This window comes from Taurulus bubalis (assembly GCF_910589615.1).
Source record: "Taurulus bubalis genome assembly, chromosome: 15".
In the NCBI taxonomy this organism is placed as follows: domain Eukaryota; kingdom Metazoa; phylum Chordata; class Actinopteri; order Perciformes; family Cottidae; genus Taurulus; species Taurulus bubalis.
Window position 1 is genome coordinate 12,908,190 of NC_136603.1, and position 21,368 is coordinate 12,929,557.

General features: G+C 38.3%; 1 protein-coding gene across 1 annotated transcript; it reads left to right on the forward strand.

The window, feature by feature from the left end:
- Positions 1-10,701: 10,701 nt before the first annotated feature.
- On the forward strand, positions 10,702-20,445 carry gad1a (glutamate decarboxylase 1a; the record flags this gene model as incomplete). The annotated part of the gene is made up of 16 exons (XM_079231347.1): positions 10,702-10,777; positions 12,353-12,415; positions 13,480-13,635; positions 14,035-14,277; positions 14,451-14,541; positions 17,095-17,207; positions 17,851-17,966; positions 18,079-18,158; positions 18,247-18,301; positions 18,688-18,804; positions 18,915-18,979; positions 19,116-19,194; positions 19,324-19,473; positions 19,585-19,692; positions 20,034-20,123; positions 20,272-20,445. The coding sequence occupies 16 exons, from the start codon at positions 10,702-10,704 to the stop codon at positions 20,443-20,445; spliced, it is 1,776 nt and encodes a 591-aa protein (XP_079087473.1).
- Between the last annotated feature and the right edge of the window lie 923 nt (positions 20,446-21,368).

Genomic DNA, 21,368 nt, shown 5'->3' on the forward strand with positions numbered 1-21,368 from the left:
GAAGAGAACAACCGCTGCCATTCTTTGATAGTTTGAACTGTCGGTTATCTGCCTCAACAGCGCCCCCTATCGTAAGTAGCCTCAGTGATTCATCAGAGAAGAACATTATTGTGACAAATATAAGCGACTACCATATCGGTCCATTAGTATTCAGAAAAATACAACTAATATATAACTATTTCAAACATAATTAATACGAGGAGTAATACTAGACAACAATCAAATGCAAGTTAGGTTTGCAGGTGTTAATGTTTGTCAGACCTAACTTTTTAATGATAATTCAATTATAAAGACAATGTAGAGTTTATTTTATCTATAAGTTAATTATATAAAATATAATTAATGCACTCGTAATTTATATGGTCAAAAATGAGTCATTGGGCCTTCAAAACAAATCAAATGTTGTGCGCTGCAATTATTTATCAACTATAGTTTTGGGGCACAATTTGTTATATCATGCTGAACTGTATACTATACTATTTTGTATGTACATCCTTGTAGATGCAAAAGTGAGCGTTGGATCCAGTTTGACCAAATCCCAAGAACGGATAATCTTCACGAATATTAGCATTCATCACAAAAAGAGGAGGATATGAAGGAACCCCTACAGTAGTATGATGAGATGTGACCATTTGAACTGTAAAGTCTTTATCTGCAATTTGTATGATCCTATTATAAAATGATGGCTGTGGATGGATACGTTGAATGCAGCCGACTGGCTCCACACAAAAGCATTGTTCATCTCTGATTTGGCTTCATTGTCCAAGATGCAGTCACTATACTTTAGCACCGTAGGAGGCTATAATGCTTAATTAGGAATAGAAAGGACACCGTATGTCGTGGCTTATAGGTTTATTTTCTTTAAATGAAAAAGATTTGATAACTTCAAATAATCACATTACAAATGCCTGTCCATGTATGATTTTAAATTATTTCATGTCTACCGTCAAACAGAAAGAAAAGCGTCATTAATATTATATAATAATTGTAGCTTAAAGGATCATTCCTAATTATCTCAATATGTTTGTCATTCCCTTCAGGGTTACATGTGTATAAACTACATTTTAGATGTAAGCAGATGCATTTTAAAGTGTTATATACTTTAAAATGTCCTCAACTATAATTCCTGTGAGGCATATTTAACTTGTTTTTACACACTAATAGTATCCATAGCGCCAACTCAATGGCCAGTACCATGGGCTGACAATGGTAATAGTAATAGTGTTATACTTAATATTTCTGTTGGGTTATTTACCCAAACTAAAACATGGTATGGTTTTAATTAAAGGTTAAAAACAACATATATCAGAGAAATAGACAGTAATTAACGCACATATGGAGAAGCAAATAAATCATATAAAAACATACATACATACATACATGCATACATGCATACATATACACACATATATAAACAATTACATGACAACTATGTTGAAATAGAACATGTGGTATGGTTGTGAACCATTATGGTCTAGTCCAGCTCGTTTTAGACTTATATATCACTATCCGTTAGTATATGTGTATCCTTCGCATTTTTAAATGTCACATGCATATCATTTTGTACAATTCATTAATGATGGTTTTCGGGTAAAGTATGAGCGTGTTGTGTCCAACACTGGTCATATCCAGTTTGGTAATGTAAACTAAAATGTGGTTTAGAATCTGTGCTATTAACTCAAACTGGGTCAATCTCTAAAGCAACCATTTCTAAACAGATATTCAATAGACCATATAGAGAATATTATATAACAGTCATAAAATATATGTATTTATATCTATACAAATTACATGATAATGTTTATCATGTAAAATGTTTACTCATTATATCTATTGATTGAGTATGTGTTTATTTATAAATGTTTTCTCTCTCTCCCCTTCACAAACACCATCTGGTGATGAAGGCCATTGGATGCGACTTAAAGCATCCGGTATCCAATAAGTGAACCTTGTGTCAGTACTTTTTTTGCCAATGTATTTGAACTTTCAGGATTGCTGCATTATTTCACTTTCATTTTTGGATGTTAACGGACATTTTTAGGAATCATACAGATGACTTACAGCCTCAAATGTAAAATTGAACAATTGGTTGCAGTCAGGTGAGCTTTGGGGATCAGGTTCAGTCAGCAGAGGGACAAACTCTTTCATCAGACGTGATCCCACTTCACTGTGTCATTGGCTCTGCAGTGGCTGTTCAAAATAAAATGACTGCCAAGCAGTGGCATGAATCAAATCCCTGATGTCAACAGCTGTGCTTCTTCTCTCTGTGGAAGATGGTTATGTACTGCTGAAAGAATTTGCTGCTGATGTTACTTTAAGTATGGCAAGTGGAAAAGGTTTGTCTGGACGTTTGGATAAATAATGATTAAATCTGTGAGTAAAGCTGGACTGTAAATGCCTCAGTTTAAAGCCACTGAAAGCCACTGAAGTATTTCAGTATTACATCTTTAGTATTTGAATGTGCATCACTAAATTGGCAATAATTAATGTTAAAGTTCAGAAACAAACATTCAAAACAAACCTTATGTATGCTTGTTAAGATGTGAACAGTGCAAAGGCTCTGATTGGTGCACAGAAATAAGATAAAAGTCAAGAGTCATGAAACATTAAAGATTCAGTTACAAGACAATATTTTGGCTTTTCAGGAAATGTGTGTGATATATGGCATAAAGGTGAGTCAACCAATTAACCAAATGGCCAATTGAAACAGAAATATTGCACAAGTTAATATCTGTTCATTGTGAATAGAAATATAAAATAATCAAATATTTAGAATAAGCTTTTCCTTTCAGAAATTGACTGACAAAAGGCAGATGGTATTAGTTTTGGCGAGAGTCTAAAGTCATAACAGAAACAGAACCAAACACTTAGTTGATATTTTATTTCCCATGGTCAATAATAAAACCTCGGCACACATTCATACATGATGGACAGACTTACTGAAGAATACAATGTAACATCAGTTACAGTTCAATCATGGAGTAAACTTTATATTCATCTAAATTTGCTTCTAAACTATGCCAAAAGTATACGTAGTAGCTCAGTTTCCGGCGCACCACTTGATTGATTTTGTATTATTACTTGTAACAAACCTGATGCAGTTAAATAAATAGCCTTAAAAAAAGCAGCCTTAAATAAACCTGCATGTTTGCTAGAAATATTGTTTTCCCTTTGAGCCAAAAAAGGAACCTTTTAATCGGGGAACTGTCTCTCTAACAGGTGGGACAAGAGATGTTCAGAACATGGACGAACACATCTTGAACACAGAATCTTGAAGCTGGTCTGACTACAACAAATCACCACTGGTACTGAATCGGTAGCTTTTAGCAGGAGAGCTCCACTCACTGGTAACTGAGAGCTGTGATGTAGTACGTTACCTCCTCAATGAAAGCTTTGTGAAATTCTGGGGAAAAAACCCCACGGCACACACCCCACTTCCCCCGACCCCACACTTCAAACGTGGCCTTCATTTTGATCTCAACTACACATCTGTAAAGTTGTGCCACTGCGTCTTCCATGGCTGTGACACTATCACGTTAACAAACCTGTCAACAGACAGAAAAACAAACACCTTGTAAAGTAGTCGCTACATGAGACGTCTCCAGGACAACAATGGGCCATGATGACTCACAGAGACTAACCAGGTGAAAACAACACCAGCCACACATTGTCACGGCTAGTAATGATGTGATGCCATTAATACACATTGTTTCCGCAGCAAGTGCCCCAAAACAACATATGTTTACCTTTAAGTTATATGTATGATTGATTACTAAATGTTTGGGCTTTGAAAAACAAAATAGATAGTCAGTAACGAAGAATCTGAGTGAACGAAACAATTTGGTTCAGAGAAGTGATTCATAATTTCCATCTGTGCCCTGGACTGAGGAGTTATCAGGTAGCTTCTGTCAGACAACCCACTCTTTAAAGGGGAATTCATGTGAGAGATTCAAACTCAGCTCTTCTGTGAGTTCACACGGGAGCTTTAATAGTCTCTCGCTGTGAGAAGGTGATGGGAGGTTTTCATGTCTCACAGGAGACCAGTTTAAACTGCAACCAATGGTTCGGACAACACAACAGACTCCTTCTGTCAGAGGCAATAAACCTTGTTTTGTAGCAAGATGACCTCATGCTGAATCCCATCTGCAAAGCACAACAGCAGGAGAATGAACCAGTAAAAAAAAAAACAGTGGTGTCTTGGTTCATTTAATTTAGGCTACACGTGTTACTTTACTTTAGAGATGTCATTGTTTTATAATTCCATGGAGACATGAAGATTTATTTTCCATTGTTAAATAATTCCTCTGATTGTAAGTAGCAATTTTGAGTCATTTACATTTTTATGAGAAAATTAAAGGATTGTACTTGCATATTTTAATTGGATTTTAAGGAGAAAGGGGGTATTGGGTATTTAAACCATGAAGAATTGTTAAATTAGATTCTAACTTTGACATGTTATACCTAGACATTGTTGTGAGAGAACATTTCATGCCAGTTCTGATTTTAAATGGGGACTCTTGAATGGAAGCTGTAAGTGATCAAAATGTAATTAAAATGTGTTATTTTTTTCATAGCTGGTTTCCATCTCTTTATTGAATACATAAATATTTTTAGATGCAGATAAGCACTTACATCGCTTCACAATATGCCCAACAATACAACGCAGAACAAGTAGCTACTCCCTGCAGACGAGTGTCTTTATCTCGAGCAATCAGGATCCCTTGTTTACTGTCTGTCCTTGATCTCTTTGAGCTTAAACCTTGGTCAAATGAAGTGGTAACATCCCTGTCTTAAAAGAACATGGACATGCATTCATGTATTACAATAACCTCTTATATATCCATGTCCCTCTCTCGAGCCTCACTGGCTCCGGCTCAAGTGAGAAAACCCACTTACAAGTCAATCTAAAGCTCACTAATAAACACGTTATTTCAATATTTTGAGTCTTACAAAACAAACAATATCTGTCATATAAATATTGTGAGTTCAAAAGCACAATATTTGAAGTATAAAGTGACGGGACATATAAATAAGCAAATTATACTTAAGTACCATACTTTAGTAATTGTATTAAGTTATATTCCACCACTGGCATCACATTCACATTACATTGCTGTGTCCCCTAAAAAATAAAACATTCTAATAATACTTTTTCTACAAAACTTCTTTTCAGATCAGTCAGGTTACAGCTTTCTCTCACCACTGCCATGTGACACTGTCATGTGACTTGTACAGGAAGTAAGTGTCCAGAATCAAACTGCTTTTCAGCCACAACAATCTATCGGTTCCTGCGTGCATCCTCAGTCCTGTGGCCCCATCCTCTGTATGTATCGGTTTATCTTCATCATACCTATTTTTCTTAAGGTTTTTTGTGTAAAATATGTACATTTTCTGAGTTTGTATAGAAATAAGCTCATCTGTTCAATGTTTTCTTACCACCTTTTTTAAATGTAACCTCATTGGGAAAGACTTTGTTTGTGTTTCTATTTTCAGTTTCCTAACAATTGCATGAGTTTATAAAAGACCGCCTGTCTGTAAAGTTAGTGAAAGATGGTCAAAGCACAGTTAGGGTTGAGGACACTATTCAGGGGAAAAAATGACTCCAAATCACATTACTTTAATCACATTAATGTGATTAACAATTAGTATTATGAAAGGGTGTTAAACTGGAACAATTATTGTTGATCATATTATACTTAAGTTGTACTAGAGCAACACAAATGCTCAACTTTAAGTAGGTTTAGTGCTAACTAAGTGGACTGGACTCAAATAGGACTATTTTCAGTACTTAGATAGCGCTCAACAAATAAATGTTGTATAATCTGCTATACTTTGAAATATGTTACATGTGCAGAATGTAATTGTTATTTCAAATGTGATTTGAGTACACTAAGTAAATCATGTTTTAAGTCTTAATTTACTATTAGTTCATTTACAGAGATGGTAGATTTATTTGTTTTTTTTGTATTACAAGTACACTTAGACAATACATTTTAAAATGTCTTCAAATGCAGTTGGATGGTTTAGTCCATTTGGTCCCAAACTAGGGGTCGAGTCGCCTCCAAGGAACAATAAAATAAATCTGAGAGGTCATGAGATAATTAATGATGCTGGAACAAAGAAAAAACTAGATTATTGTACATCAATTCTGATTAATATTTCTATATTTTAAACCCTTTGGTAAAATATAGGAGAGTTTACTTCTACGACACAACAAGGGGGAATATTTTTTTCAAACTATGAGACATCTGAAACATAACAAGGAGCCTCAACTAGATGTGCAGGGTTACCACACAGACAAATAGTTGCAATTTTCAAATTCAGGTTAAACTTTTGTACCACACAGTGGATGGGATGAGCCTTGTTGAAGACTCCTCTTGATATTACTAGCAGGGCTAAAGTATGGTGTGATTAACTGATAAGTAGGTGGCGGTAAACAATCCTAGTAAACTCAACTCTAACTTTGATATAATTTGTCATCATTTCTAAGCACGCAAGGGATGATTTCATAGAAGTCCTTTACAGGACGTTGTTTAAATCAGACTCCCACACAGAGAAATATATTAGTGTACGACGCTCATCACTGAAAATGTCCTGGAAAAGTTTTTTGTAAAGGAGTAAAATATCAAAGAATGGGTTGTATTTTAGAAGATTATTAAATAATTTTTATGCTAAATTTATGGAATTATAACAAATAATTGTGGAGTAAAAAAGTGTAATATGTGTCCCTGAAATGTAGTAGAAAAAACTCATGTGAGTACAAGTACTTGAGTAAATGTGCTTTTTTGTAATGTAATGGACTTCTAACATTCTGGTTACAGCCCTGAAACTGTCCAACATGTTGACTGCTGATGGAATCACAGCTTCACCTGCTTCAACAAGATCAAACATGGCTTTTCACTCAGTGCAGCGTTAGACAATTTCATCCTTGATCCACAGTGCTGAGCTCTGGGTTAAGAGTTGAACGTCACCAGCATGTGTCTTCTCTCAGCAGGGGTCTGTTGGCTTGAGGCTGAGTTTTAGAATAGTTGTCTTCAGACTGATTGATGAAATAAAACTTTTATCAAACTTATAGTTTTATGAGTTTGTTCAAGTTTTTTCTTTTTCTTTTCTTTGGATAAGGATAAATGGAGACAATAAATACTAAAGAAAACTTCAGGGCACTCTATTTTTACAAAATGTCCTGTATTTTCATGGCATAGTCATAGACCTAAAAACAAACTCTGACACAGACAGGTTACCATTTTATAGTGGAACTTTATTTGAGTGTTTTAGTTATCTATGTATTCAGGGCAAACCCAAAAAGTAAAATGGGTGCATGGGTGCTTATTGAATAGAAGAGTGGACTGAAAAGAGGTGAAGTTTCCAAGACGAGGGAGAGACCATGTGACAGTTGAGGGAAATTCATAGACAGCTGCAGGCTCAGAAAGAAACAAGAACAGGACCAGGCAAAGTGTGTCTTTCCAAGGAGATTTTATTTATTTTTACTGGTTTATGTTCAGCCACAATTCAGACATCTATACTTGTTTAAGTCAGATTCTGCTCACAGATAGCAGGGAAACTAATGACAAACAAATACAGGAATAGTCTTTTCTCACTGACACCCCTCCTCTCCACTCTCATTCTCACTCTCTACATTTGGATTATGCTCCATCTCGTGGACAGTTTCATACAGCTAGTGAAAAACAACCCCACCCCTTTTCCTTCTGGGTTTTACATCTTTGGTTGTTGTTTTTTACACCACTCCCTTGCAGCTAAAAAACAAAAAGACCAAAAAAACCTTGTGAGTCATTACCACTGCAGGGTGGCCTCTTTATAAAGGCTTCATGAAATATATTGTCTGGAGACAGGTACACAATAGATTTGTGAAAAGGAAAAATTAATTTGTTGTAAAGAGCATTAATTGTATTTAGAGCTGGGCTATGAAACTGGGTCCAAAAAAAGCAGGTTCACTGTCTCAGTTAATTTGTGGTTATTTCATTAAATGCAAATTTGCTAAAACTGTAATGATAATGGCCTTTAAGGTTAGGTTCCCTTTTTTCTATTTAAATACAATAATTGCATGCATTGTAATTGTGTCATGTGAAATCAAGTATCTTTTAAACTTACAGTATTTTGATTATGACATTCCCTATTTGTGTTTCTACAGACAATATCTCTGTGCTGAGCTGCTGATCGTAGCCTAACAAAAAGGGATAGAAGGATCTTTTTAAACAGGAGGAACAGTTGCAGCTCATAACTGTTTCAAAGCACATGTGAGTATTTCTATATGATCGATTTAAGAGATGTAAAACTAATCTTTCAGGCAGATCCTGCATTTCTTCTTGTTCCAGCCTGCTCAAAATCTGTATTTGTATGCATTGTAATGCATTTCATATTGTGTATATTGCCAAATTGATTTATGTTTAGTTTAATCACCAAATCCTAACAGACACGCAGCAATTCTGAAGAAGAAAGCAGGAAGTCAAATGGGCCCAAACTGAATGTTGCCCCTTCAGAAGCATGGGAGCAGACTGAGAAGCTTTCCAGTGCTGAACACACTTAATACTGTCCTATACATAATGCACAGCTGTGTATGCATTTCCTTTCAACAATCACAATGACAAAATGACCTTTAATCAGATTCATGATACAAGATAACAGATCTCACAACAGATGGATGATTGCTTGTGATTGGCTTGTCTCTTGTATGTCCACACGTGTCCCAGCGTGTATGATGGTGACGTGTTCCAGATTAATGGGTCGGTTTATAATTAGCTTCATGATGTATATCTGGAGTGGCCCATTTGTGTCTCTGCCCCTGTAGGAGTCATTCTTGGTTTCTCACTGCCACCTTGTGGATGTGGGGTTTTTCGTCCTTTCAGCGTGTCATGTCGTATAGTTACATCTTCACCGTTCAAAAACCTTCCTGTCTTGCACAAAAAAAAAGAAGTGGTAAAGGAAGATGTTTATGGCAGGTGCATATTCTAGATGTAATGACAACGCGTTAATTTTCAAACGTTTTTTTTTATTTTTTTGGGTTCGATCTCAGTTCATAATGTCGAGATGGAATTCGTTCATATTATTGGGGTGCGGGGAATAAATAAATAAAAGCAGTTAAATGCGTATTGAGGCACGTGATTATGTCTTTACGGTTGTCCTCTTGTTTTTTTCCACAAAGAACAAATCCCCGCGACCCTCTCCCTTTCCCCCTCCCCTCTTCGATCCTGATCCCTCCTCACGTACTGTGTTGCTCATATCATCAAACTTCAAGTCCACGTCCGTGACCAGGATTCAAACCAGAACTGTAGATCCGAAGACAAGCAACACTTCCAAAGAAAGTCACACTTAAGGGGCCGTTCAGTGTCAAACCTGCAGACTTGCCTGCAGACGAATCCGATCCACAAATATGCAGCACCGGTGGAGGTGCTTGCAGTGACTCATTCGTGCGCAACGACAATAAACAGACAAGGCTTTGCTTTAAATGTCAGCAAATCAAACCGACCGGCAAACAAAAGCAAGGTCACCTTGTGCGGGGTCCAACAGGGAACTGAAGCTCGGCTCTGTTTGCTCTCTTCCTTCTTATCGGAGTGTTTCAAAGAGTAACAGCAGTATAGTCTCTCCTCCAGGACAGAGGAAATTCACTTTTTGGGGGGGACTGCACCTGTTCACCTGGACCACATCATCACGGTATGTGGCTTTATTCATTTGTCTTTTCTAACAAGTCCAAACTAAACGAACTTCTTAATTGTCATTGGAGATGCTCTAACAGGTGTTTAATACGGTTTACTCCCCAGAAAAATAATATAGTTAAGTGACAGAATCGGGTGGCAGTTTGTGAATGAATTGCATTAGGTTGCACAGGTTTAATTGTTTATTCATTTAGCCTTTAATAACCGGTTGGTGGTTTGGAAAGATATATAAATAAATACATACATATATATATATATATATATATATATATATATATATATATATATATATATATATATATATATATATATATATGCACGTCGTTTCTTTCTCATTTTTTTTGTGGAGGACTAAATCTGCATCACGATCAGCAGTGCATATACTCACAGTGAGCTGATATTTGTCATGCAAGTGTGTGGGTCTATGCTACTGATGACCAGCCCATAATATGAATTTGAATAATGGAGAAAATATTCTGCTCTTTTTTTGCATGCTCCTTTGCATATAGCCTTATCTCCAGATATGCAGTAGTGGGTATTTCACCGTAGCCTTGGCTATATAACAAATAGTGCTGTGCTATTTATTACGAGGATGACAAACATGAAGCTGTTGTTAGCCATCATCCATTCTGAGCAAGATCAAGATTTGATGCTGAAATAACGTGCTCCTGTTATTGGCTCAAGTGAGGATTTGTCTTTGCTCAGTGAACTGAACTCATCTTAGATTTATGATTTTTTTTAAATGTTGTGGTATCTTTTACCGACTATCTCAACTTGTAAGACAGACTGTGTCCTTGTCGTCTACAGGTCTGTGTCTCCAACTTGAGCATCTCTTCATTGTAAAAAAAAATATGTGCAAGAGGCAAATCAAATACTGTATATTTTGTGGGTTTGTACCTCTTTCCCTGCCACTGAGGTTGGGCTGCTTTTCATCTTGGTTGATAGGCTATAAAGAGAGATTTTGGGGGCATCAACAAGAAAAAGTGAACAGTCTTTTTGAGGTGAGGACTTTGGCACAGGGTCGGGAGTGATGGCGGCGTCTGCACCCTCCTCCTCTGGCGGGGAACCGGATCCCAACTCGACAAATTTACGACCACCGGGCTCAAGTAGGTCCATCACAGATTACATGCTATTCCACGTGTGCTATTTACTTTGTGGGCAATGCCATTCATCATTCTCATCGAGGGAGAGAAGGGGGAGAAAGAATCCGCTGCCATTTGAGAAGGCTTCCTTCGCCACAAATCATCGCTGCATTTCATTCACCATACCGACCTCCCGGCTTCTGCGTGACAGACGAATGCTGCTGTCAAAAGCTGATGTCCTCCACTAACGTTACACTGGAGGCAATTAGCCTGGGAAACAAGCCAGAGGCTGCACCACCGGAACATCCTATTAGAATGGCTAAAAATGTCATCTTTATTTCCCAAAACTACAAATTACAAATTATTATCATTATTATTGCCATATTATTAGGGGTGGTGTATTAATACATTCGTGTTTTTTCCCCATTGGTTTGGCTTAAATGTGCTCTGGCTGAATTAAGTGCTTGCATGTAAAAAACTAAAATTGCCCCTGAAGTGGCTGTTAATTCAGCCATATTAAATTGCCTCTAATGGCACACTTAAGCATTGTAGCCTTCGAGAAGGGGCACTGTAGAAACCTACATCCAGTCCTTTCTTTGTCAGCTGATTGGAAGAAGAAGACAAAAAGAGCCTGATCCTTCTAATGAATAGAGATCATACAATCAATCATGTTACATAGATGTGCTCCTGACACAATAAATTATTATTTTTACATTGTTGAAAATAAAATATCATGCACTTACATTTCTGGACAGTGCAAACATGAGCTATTTCTTAGTTTCTGATCAATCGTCAATGGATGAAAAATGAAAAACAGGGAATGCATCATGTTAAGGCCCATGCAGAAATTGCCTGCAGCTACAGTCTTCAAGCAGCACCTCTGCAAATGTTTGTCAGCACATCTGTTCTTATTTATGTTCTTCTTTTTCTGATTATTTTTTTTTAATTGTCCCTTTGTTGTCCATCTCATTCCCTCCGACTTGGAGACAATCATTGTGGGGACTGAATTGAAGTGCTTCCAGTGAGCCGAGCAGGGCAATGATGTATCTAATGATCCAAAGCAAGGGGTTAAATTAGGATGTGGGAATGGGACTGCCCCCCTCCTCCTCCTCTTCCTCCTCCTCCTCCTCCTCCTCCTCCTCTTCCCACTCCCACCCCTCCTCCCCTAAATTGCTGCTTTTGAGGTTTTCGTCTGTGCCTTATCCAAGGTGCCCCATCCCCTCTCTGGCTGAAAGCCCTTGATAACGCAGTAATTCTCTATCTGTCACTGACCAGCCGGCTCGTGTCTACCGATGCTCGCATTTTACCAGCATCAATTAGAACTTTAGCCTGGCGTGGTTCCAACCGGCTAATTAATTTGAAGTCCTCGAAGGTTATGGACGGTGGCATGCAGTGAAAATAGTCTAATCCAGATCCAGGGGCCCGGGGAGTGCCGCTTCAATGTTTAAATAATCCCGACACACATCCATGCTGGCTATTTTTGTTTCAGCATGCGACATCTCTCGACCTCATATGGGTCTCCATATATTTTCAGCATGAACTTGTTCAAGATAAAAATGACTGTGAGGCCTTCTAATTTATATTAAAAACATATTTTAGGCTATGATGCCTGGTGTGGAGTTGCCCATGGATGTACTAGGAAATTGGGAATGAAGATATGTGGTAAGTTACTTATTTATTTTAAATAGAACTACGCAAAATATATGAATTGTCAGGAAGAGATAAGAATAAAATCCACGGTGTTTAGTGTTTAGTTTAGCATGACTGTAGGCTATTCATGGCCCTGCATGCTTCACTCAATGGAAATGGATTTCGAAAGAAACATATAAATACTGATTAATCATTTAGATTAGATACGATTAAGCAATATTTGAATTATTAAATAACCACCACGCCTGATCGTGGTAAATTAACTAAAATAAAAAAAATGCAAGTTATATAAAGTTGTAAAAAAAAAAAAAAAAAAACATCAATTGAATTGAAGCTGATGAAATTTAGGAGGAACATTATGCAGAATGGATTTTCCGATTTCCACTTTGAGCGTCTATTTTAGTCTCACAGCACACCAACCAAGGGCGGACCGACATCTACCATGATGGCGAATGTCATGCACCGGTGCGCACTACAATTTTCTGGCATTTTTGACCGACACGTTCTGCTGGTTTCATTATGGCCATTTAATTACACAAGACCGTATACAGCTTCACAATACAATGAGGAGGAATGGATTAATATCAGGGAAAACAGGTTCAATGTCAGGTTTAAAGTAGACTGTTGCACACTTTTCATAGTTATATCACTGCATTCTCCTCTGCAAGGTGCTTAGATAAATGCAATGTGATTTTGGACCGTGTTGTCATTGGCTACTTATACTGTTTGTCCTTAATAAGAATTTACAGCCACTACATGGCAATCTTTGGTGTTTGGGGTTTGATGCTGATGTCACACGCTCACCTCCCACAGAGCCCTTCGTCCATTGGAGTCCTTGAGTAAAGGAGAGAGAGAGAGAGAGAGAGAGAGAGAGAGAGAGAGAGAGAGAGAGAGAGAGAGAGAGAGAGAGAGAGAGAGAGAGAGAGAGAGATCGATCGATCCCCGTAGGAGATAAAAGTCAGAAACGGGAGAGCAGCATTATTAGTGGGTCTGTTAGAGTCCAAAAGCTTCAGTTCTCACAGTGTATGGGGAGTGTCATCACCCTGCGGACTCCTCACCTTCTTGTAATCGTTTAGGGTTTTTGCAGAAGAACAACAGTTTGGAGGAGAGGAGTCGGTTCGTGAGTTCCTTGAAGGAGCGCGCCGCCAAGAACCTGCTGTCCTGCGACAACACCGGAGGAGAGGCGCATTACAGACGCACGGAGACCGACTTCTCCAACCTGTTCGCCAGAGGTAGGCCGAGAAGAGGAAGAGGAGGAAGAGGAAGAAGAACTCTGTGTTTATCCTTTGGAATTAAAAAGTGAAACACTTATTATGAAATATAAAAAAATAAAAAAATCAGACATTATCAGACATTATAATCTGATATAATGACTAAATATATAATAACTAAATAATATGCTGATGAATCAGATTACTAATGCCAAAAAATAATTATCCAGCCATAATGGAACTGCATTTGTTAAATTAATTCCTCTTTCAACCCAACTGTTGGAGGATGTGCACAAAATAAATTGAATTGAATTAAAAGTAGTTGTTTACTTGCTAACAAACCCAGAGATCACAGGGAGGTCAACAGTGAATGCTGCAAGGATCTTTACATTTCGGTTAAACAGACTGTTTATTTTATAGATCTGCTGCCCGCCAAAAATGGAGAAGAGCCGACCATGCAGTTCTTGCTGGAGGTTGTGGAAATCCTCACCAACTATGTGCGGAAGACCTTTGACAGATCCACCAAGGTCCTGGACTTCCACCACCCCCACCAGTTGCTGGAGGGCATGGAGGGCTTCAACCTGGAGCTCTCCGACCAGCCCGAGTCTCTGGAGCAGATCCTGGTGGACTGCAGGGACACCTTGAAGTATGGAGTGAGAACAGGTGAGAACAACGAGGCCTTAAGGCCTGCAGCGAGGCCTGCAGCGATCAATAACTCTCATTAGCTTACATGCCAGGGTAATGATTACAGATAAGCCATTTTCTTTTGCTCATTCTCAGATGATTACTTGTTTTCAGGGGATTATGTTGCTTTGTTGTCTCTTTTTCAATCGCAGGTCACCCCAGGTTCTTTAACCAGCTGTCCACTGGATTAGACATTGTCGGGTTGGCAGGAGAGTGGCTAACCTCTACAGCCAACACTAATATGTGAGTACTGTGATAGTGTCATTCATGAATTGATTTTTTTTAAAGAATAATGTTTTCCCTCCATAATAAGTCATGCAGATAATATTTGAGATATAAACAATAAGAATTAGATCCAGTTAGGAAGTCATTATATTCATTTTATTCTCAAGCTGTGTTGTACTCATTGTATTGAAATAGCCCATAAAAGAGACTTTTAGTTTGAGGAATAAGTGAAGTGACAGTAATTACTGTCACTGTCTGAAGAGTACTGTGCTGGCTCTAATAGACTGTCCATCAAGCATGCAGGGAAATAAAAAGACATTTGTACAGTTACTTCCCCAGTGTTTTGTGAATGCTGGCCTGTGCTAAGGCTGTGGCCACATAATTCAGCCCTGCGGGCAAACTAAATTGCATATTGATTTGCGTTCACAGTTTACATGGCGTCTTTGTTTCGTCTAGTTCTTGTGACATAACAATGCCTCTCAGACCTTCTGTGCACAGTATCGACAGCCATCAGTAGGACTCAGGGATGAGTTTTGCCATTGCAACAGGACACTGTCTGTTTTCATGACTGTGTCAGAGGAGTGTTGATGCATCTCTGTTCTCATTCTCTGTATTGTCTTGCATTTATTTGTATAATTGTACTTGTGTACTTTATGAACTGGTAGCTCAGTGTATGATGTATGATGATTAACTTTGGGAAGAAGACTTGATCCAAACTCTGGACGTCCTGGCGTAGTGGTCCAAGATGCAAACCTGACCCTGACTGGGTCCCAGGTTGGGTTCCAGTCAGGGTCACGTTTCCCACTCAGGAAACGTTTTGATTATTAATGCCTGTACACTTTTGAAATCACTTAACAATACAACAATATTACTTAAATAAATATATAGGTACATGTAAATGGCACGAAGACTTTGTAAAACTATTTCAGTACCACTTTGTTATATGCTCTTTTTAAAGGCTTTATAAGTTGTAACAAATTACTTTAGTCATGGTTAATACATCATTTATTAATGGTTTAAAGAACATGTAACCGGAGTAAAATTCCATGTATGTGTAAACACACATGGCCAATAAAGCTGATTCTGATTCTGATCAGTTATACGTCATTCATAAGAGCATATGGGTTGTCGTAAAAAGTCCTCTTTCACTGACTGGGCTGTATGGCAACTTACCATCAAAAGACATTTATCAACAACTTATTCAGCATATATTAATGGTTTACTAACATTTATAACCAAAATATTACCAGATAGAAAGGTTAAGCACCTGCAAGAGGGATTTATTCATTTTTGTGTCATATTTATGGCTTATAATTTATCTATAGAGCTCTTTATACGCTATTTTATAAAAGGGAGCCTTATTAGAAAGTGGTACCCTAATTTGTAATTTTTATCAGTACACAATGGTGAAAATTATGAAGAACAAAGATTATGAGAGTGTAACAAAGGTGGAGTTTAAACCTTTATTGTTCCTTTTTGCTAGTTCAACCAACAGTCTATCCTCAAAAAAGCACTGTCGGCAGCTCCTGTGTTATTGGCAAAATTGTCGAGAATGACTCAAACCTGAGGATGGAGGTCGCTTACATACTTAATTTACATACATAATACATAATTTACCTTTATTAATTACTACATCAGCCGTAATTACCCCTGGCAGATAATAGACACTAATAGACTGACAATCACATCCAGGTCTTACATAATCAGAATGACTGAGCGAAGTCTGCATGAATGAATGCGGTGAAATTAATGTACGACATCTGTGAAGTGGCATCTGACTTGTTTATTTCTTTCCCTCTCCATATTACCGTGTGCGCATACTGAAGATGCTGTGGGGCACAATGCGACATTCTGCAATGTTCCACTGATTTATTTACTTTCTTTGCATGAATAGACAGATTCTTATGTAATTATAAGAATATTGGTCAGGAGAAGATGGATGAGCCTTCCTGTGCTGTAATTCCAAATCGACTGTGCTCTTCTCTGAGGCAGAGGGGGTTCAATGTACTTTGATAAAACTGGAACTCATTGTATACTTGGGAGGTTAAAACATGCAAAAATCTTCCTGGACTGACAATGTCCAGGAAGGTTGTTTTTTAAAATAATTGTAACCCATTAAAGGTGCATTGTTCATATTTAGAATATTCTCATTGGGCTAACATCGCAGTTCTCGCAAATTTTCTGAAACAAAAATCCGCCCTGGATGCTGTACCAATGAGCCTGAGACTGTGAGGCATTTGCTGTGTCATTTCCCTGCTGCAAAAGGCCATTACTAAAACAACAAGATGGTGCTGTCACTGAAGTGTGACTGTGTACACTATACTGTATCTGTTCCATTGCTGTTGAGAGAGCAGCATGCTCAGTAACCATGCTGTACAATTAGAGTACACAAATGCATTTTGTTGAATATTAGTGTACAGTATTTCATATTGATCCCATCAGTCTCTCCTGCAGCCTGTCGGTGATATATAATTTTACTTAAATGAAACAGCAGAGAGAAAACTGCAGTATTTATATACTACTTTTTAATGATAACATTATAATGTATGTTCATTTTTGGGTTGCTTCAAGGTTCACCTATGAGATCGCCCCTGTCTTTGTGCTCATGGAGCAGCTGACACTGAAAAAGATGAGAGAGATGATCGGCTGGCCTGATGGAGAGGGCGATGGGATATTTTCTCCAGGTCAGAGCCAAACCAGTAACTCAATAACTCTGAGACCTCATGTAAACATGTTAGACTCTAGACTTACTTCAGATACCACCAGATGTTCTGGGGTTTTATTTAACTTTTTTAGTAGTTTTTACTTATCAAATAACTCATATGTTTTCCAGTGGTGGAAGAAACACAGAGGTGTTTTTTTAATACCCAGTGTAAGAATAGTCATTTGCAAGTATTCAAAATGTTGAAAGTGTTGACATCAAAATATAATGAAATACTCATTATGCAGAACAGTGCATTTCAGAATAATATATACAAGCTAAACCATTGCTGCATAATGTGCAAGCATCTCCTACACGTTGCAGACTGTAAAGGTGGAGATACTTTTAACCACCTTATATACTGTGTGCTATTAGTGGGTTACTCTATAATGATGCATGAAATGATCTATTGATTACATTTATCAATAGATCAAGATTAAATCAGATTTATTCACTGAATCTGCAGTAACAAGTACATAGTTTAAAGGTAGTAGTAGTGGAGTAAAAGTATTTTTACACTCCAAAATGTGTTTAGTAACAAAAACCTTAAAATAGAATACTCAGGTCAAGTATCTCAAATATGTACTTACTTACCGTACTTACTTTGTACCTGTTGGTCTCTACAGGAGGAGCAATCTCTAACATGTACAGTGTGATGATTGCCAGATACAAATTCTTCCCTGAAGTGAAGACCAAAGGCATGGCAGCTGCACCCAGACTGGTCCTCTTCACCTCAGAGCATGTCAGTCTCCTCTATCTTTGTATTAAGTTACCTTTATCACAAAGGTTGACAATCAGTATATTTAGTGTAAAGCCAGCCTGAATTATGACTCATCCAACTTATGTTCTTGTAGAGCCACTATTCCATCAAGAAAGCCAGTGCAGCTCTGGGCTTCGGGACTGAGAACCTGATCCTTTTGAACACAGATAAGAGGTTTGTTTCATATACTGAACCCACATGCTGATCATGAAGGAAACATATCAAATATCTGGATGTTGTATGTCTTTTTCTTCTTTTCTAGAGGGAGAGTCATTCCTGCTGATTTGGAAGCCAAAGTAATAGAGGCCAAGCAAAAGGTGAATGTCAGCAACAGTGACTCAGACAACACCCCCTCTTACTTATTTATTTGCTTCTATCAGAGACGGGTACAATGAGAAACACTCCTCCGAGCAGGAGAGTTTGCTTGTGCCAGAGAAGCCAGGTTATTTCAGTAAGCTTATTGCTTCTGTCTGCTCATATGTGATGCTGCCTCGGTCCAAAGTACCACTCCTAGTACTACTTTTTCAAAGGCAACGTGATGTCCAGACTAGTAGAGACAGGAAAGCAGTAGAAGCAGGAGCATTAATCGAATGTGTTTTAGTCCATCTCTTTGATGTCAGCAATCAGAGGACAGAATGAACATAACAACTTGAATTCAGCCCATAATTATAACCAATGTCTTTTTTATGTTTTTGGTGTGCAGGGGTATGTTCCGATGTTTGTGAATGCCACCGCTGGAACCACCGTCTATGGAGCCTTTGATCCCATCCATGAAATTGCAGACATCTGTGAAAAGTACAACATGTGGCTTCATGTGGATGTAAGGCAATATGGATGATCTTAACAGAAAAATAACAGCAGCTGTACGTATCAGCAACTGTAATAGATATTAGCGTCCTTACTGCCCTAAACGTGTTGTGTCCCGGTCAGGGTGCATGGGGAGGAGGCCTGCTGATGTCCAGGAAGCACAGACACAAGCTGAATGGAGTGGAGAGGTAAAAGAGCGGCAAACATGAGCATATCAATGACGAACAATGCGGTTGGGAAAACATGCCTATTTGGACACACACACATACACATCCACACATACACACCCACAGAACTATGTTTACTGTTTCAATATCTGTGCAGGGCCAACTCAGTCACCTGGAACCCTCACAAAATGATGGGAGTGCCGCTGCAGTGCTCTGCCGTTCTGGTCAGAGAATGGGTGAGACTGTGTTTTTCTCTTGCTTACTGCTCACTCACTTCTCACTTCTGCACCAGCAGGATAACATAACAGTTTTTTGCCGGTGGTTGGTAACCTTGCTGTTTCTTTCCACGACTGTGTCCATTGCAGGGATTATTACAGGGCTGCAACTCCATGTGTGCTGGCTACCTCTTCCAGACAGATAAACAGTACGATGTTACATACGACACGGGCGACAAGGCCATTCAGTGTGGACGGCACGTCGACATCTTCAAGTTCTGGCTCATGTGGAAGGCGAAGGTGTGCATTTCATCAGTTGTTTACTTGCTGAGCCTCTACCAACCCAGCTGTCAGATCTAGAATGTGATGGTAACAATTCTTTATTCTTTCTGTTTTTGATCGACCTAAAAGGGAACCGTAGGGTTTGAGCAGCATATTGACAGGTGCCTGGATCTGTCAGCGCACCTCTACAATAAAGTCAAAAACAGAGAGGGCTTCGAGATGGTATTCGACGGAGAGGTGAGATCATTATTTCACTAAACAGCAAATCTTTTTTAATTGAACGCTAAAGTATTCACGATACTAATTTGTCAGATTCATCTAAATCTGAATTCCTTGGATACTGATCAGCAAGAAAAACTGTCTATATTATATTAACTCTCTGGGCTTTTCTGCTTTACAAAGCACCTGCTTTTATTTTGTGATAAACAACTGCAACAGTATATTTCATATCTTAACTCGCTTCGAGGATTGATTGGACCGTTTTGCATTGCTGACAAGTTGACAAGAGAAGCTGAAATTACAGAAGGCGTTTTTTATCGGTGCTCATTACAAATGTTGTCCCCATTTTCTCTTATCAGCCGCAGCACACTAATGTGTGTTTCTGGTATATTCCACCGAGTGTGCGCGGCTTGCCTGATGGGGACGAGAGGCGGGAGAGGTTGCACAAGGTAACAACTCATCTATCGTTTTTTAGGATACATTTCTAGTTCCCGTGCCCCATAAGCTTGAGTCATATCGTGTCTACTTAGAATTATGGATTTACACAGAAAAATCATGGACATTTGGATGTTAACGCTGTATGTTTTTCCACAACAGGTGGCTCCAAAGATCAAGGCATTGATGATGGAGTCTGGGACTACGATGGTGGGTTACCAGCCGCAAGGAAACAAGGTCAACTTCTTCCGCATGGTCATCTCAAACCCCGCTGCTACCAGGTCAGACATCGACTTCCTGATCGAAGAGATTGAGCGACTGGGGCACGACTTGTAAGAGTCACACTTAAACCATTATCCCCCAAACATGTCCGACTCTGTAGAGCCTTGAGCTTGGCTTCATGTCCCCTTTGCCTCATAAAGACATTGAATTTTGCTTACAGATCTTCTCTGGCAATGCACAAGAAATAATATGCCGTGTGTCTCTTCTTTGTCTCTTCTGTCTTCATCAGCGATGACTTATATTCAAAACATCTGCGCACAAGGTTATCTGAGTAATAAAGCCATATGTGTGAGGGAATCACAAAATCGCACTGGTATTCTTGCTAAACCATATTAACTTGAGATGAACACATAATAATGTTGATTAAATGAAATTTAAACTGGTTACTTTCTTATTAAAAAATAGAATAGCAAGAATATCTGAGCACTTGAATGATTCTTTCTATAGCGGCTATAAAAAAAAGTTATTTTACGGTTATAGGTATGTACAGGTCAGTAAAAACCGAATGAGATCAAAATATTTTTCCACAAGTATCAGAGCACAATGTAGGGAACCGTATAGCATTATGTATGTACTGACTGTTGGTGCTCCATGTCGTCTGTGTAATTATCAAGCCAGATGCACCGCCACATTGTACCCTGTCTGTTATTTCCTTTTGATATTAAATGGGTGGAAATATATAACACAGTCATTGTACTTGATCGCTGTGTTTTTAGAGATTTTTGTGTAGATTGTGTATAGTATTGTTACATTGCCGTTGTGCCAAATGTGTCCTAGTTTTACAGTGAGAAAATCCTATATCTAAGTCGACCATACAGTATAGTATGTAATAGATGATTCACTTTATTTATATTCAGAGGTTCTAATTGTGAATAGGTTACCTGCTGTTCGTTTCCAGTTGTAATGTAAGCTTCCTATTGGGAAACCCTGCTGTATGATATCACAATGTTTTGAAGAACATTGCATTATTTTAGTGT